General features: G+C 32.3%; 1 protein-coding gene across 1 annotated transcript; it reads right to left on the reverse strand.

Moving 5' to 3' along the window:
- Nucleotides 1–250: 250 nt before the first annotated feature.
- On the reverse strand, nt 251–1,384 carry LOC105783852 (hydrophobic protein RCI2B). Its single transcript, XM_012609535.2, has 3 exons — nt 1,166–1,384; nt 972–1,080; nt 251–619 (listed from the first exon to the last, which is right to left on the reverse strand). Exons 1-2 carry the CDS (start codon nt 1,253–1,255, stop codon nt 997–999), a joined length of 174 nt encoding a protein of 57 aa, XP_012464989.1. The 5' UTR covers nt 1,256–1,384; the 3' UTR covers nt 251–619; nt 972–996.
- Between the last annotated feature and the right edge of the window lie 434 nt (nt 1,385–1,818).

Raw genomic sequence — 1,818 nt, forward strand, 5'->3', positions numbered from 1 at the left:
TACGATATTGGCCAATTATGCACAAGTTTAATTAGTATAATAATAAATTTAACTATTAATATTTATATATTTTGTTAATTTAATTTTAATTTTAAAAAGTTAATAAATTTAATCTCAAAATTTATACCTTTATAAAGATATTACAGGTTAAATTTATTAAATCATGATCAAATTGATAAAAGCGTAAATTAAAACAACAAAATTTATTATTATACCAATCAAATTTATTTTAATTGATAAAAACGTAAAATATAACAACCAAATTTGTTATTATACCAATCAAATTGACCGAAATGTAAAACAAATCATATAACATATTGAATCGCATACTTGGAACATCTTTATTTGATGAAGACTAAAAAAATGAAATATTGAACCAAAATAAAAAACACTAAATAAATGGAATGGAGTAGTACCACATCATTGCCAAAGGGGATGAGGAGATAAACACAAACGTAACATGACCCTTCAACCCCCCCCCCCCCCATATAAATCATCATCATAACATAACAACAAGCTTTACATCACCATCAAATTAACAGACAAAATATTAATTGAAATAAAATACTATAACCGACACATATTCAAACAAAACCAGAATCCTACTCCAAATCTCCACCTGTATAGGAAAACAGAAAAAATGCCAATTTCATTACAACTAGAAAAAAAGAATCACATTTATGTAATTATCAAGCTAAAAATTAAATAAAATAAAAAATAGATCAGTATACATTGAATTAAATTAAATGAAGTTAGGCAATCAATTATTGCATTTAATCGAAACTTCCAGACGTGTAGACCTGCCGACTTGCCATCTATGAATTGGTTTCTGTGTAAATTTAGGTATGTTTTTTCTTACATGAAACTAGAAGAAAGCAATTTTAAGAGAAAAGCAATTTTCGATCACACATAGTACAAGTACGTAACCTGAATAAGTGTATGTATGTTGAAAGTTGAAACTGGTTACTTACAGATGAGAAGGATGGGATTAGAGGACTACTTGGTGATGGCATAGATAGCATAAATAATACCAGGGATGTACCCAAACAGGGTGAGTACAAGACATATCCAGAACTCCACCTGCATCAAATTTTTATTTAATTATGGTTCATATAATATAATATCATGTAATAAAAATGAAAAAGGCTCAGATATGGATATTGACCTGGCAACCAAACTTGAGGAAGACACCGAGAGGAGGCAAAATGATGGCTAAGAGGATATCTACGCAGGTAGCTGTGCTATCATCTGCCATTTTTTTCTTCTCCTTCTTTACAAGCCCCAAGCAAATAAATTCAAGACTTTCGTTTCTTTCAGGAAGAGGATTGCTTTTTGAGAGGGTTCTAGTAGGCAAGGGAGAGTGGGTGAGAGAAATGGTGAGGGGTGATAGCGAAATTTATAGAGACCCCCTGGAGTCCACGTGTCAGCAGTGGGCGGCAGTTGATTGGTAGATACGTTGATGAATCATGATGATGATGGTAGGCCACATGGTTTGCTACTTTAACGTTGTAAATCTATATGCTCGATGCCAACGCCGACGCGTATGGGGTAATAAACTGTATGTCTGTTGGCTTTGGGATGGGCATATGCGTTTATGCCTTGACTTCGTGCTATGGAACCTACACTTACAGCTCACTGCATTAACGTCCGCATGTGTTCTGCTTTTTTTGGTTATAAATCTTAAAAAGTCTTCTATATTCAATAATTACTATAAATTTCAAGAGCAAATTAGGACTTAAATCGAATCCTTAATAGAAAAATATAGGTATTTTATGTGGTTGAATCCTACGGTTGCAACTAAGACTATGAACACTAAAA

Source organism: Gossypium raimondii, chromosome 13 (genome assembly GCF_025698545.1).
Source record: "Gossypium raimondii isolate GPD5lz chromosome 13, ASM2569854v1, whole genome shotgun sequence".
Classification (NCBI taxonomy): Eukaryota; Viridiplantae; Streptophyta; class Magnoliopsida; order Malvales; family Malvaceae; genus Gossypium; species Gossypium raimondii.

What these genes read in the sequence shown, in the direction of transcription:
- LOC105783852 (XM_012609535.2), bottom strand. Translation starts at nt 1,255, where the DNA reads ATGGCAGATGATAGCACAGCTACCTGCGTAGATATCCTCTTAGCCATC. An exon ending in TCCTCAAGTTTGGTTGCCAG is followed by an intron (nt 1,081 to 1,165) that starts GTCAATATCCAT and finishes AATTTGATGCAG; the next exon opens with GTGGAGTTCTGGATATGTCT.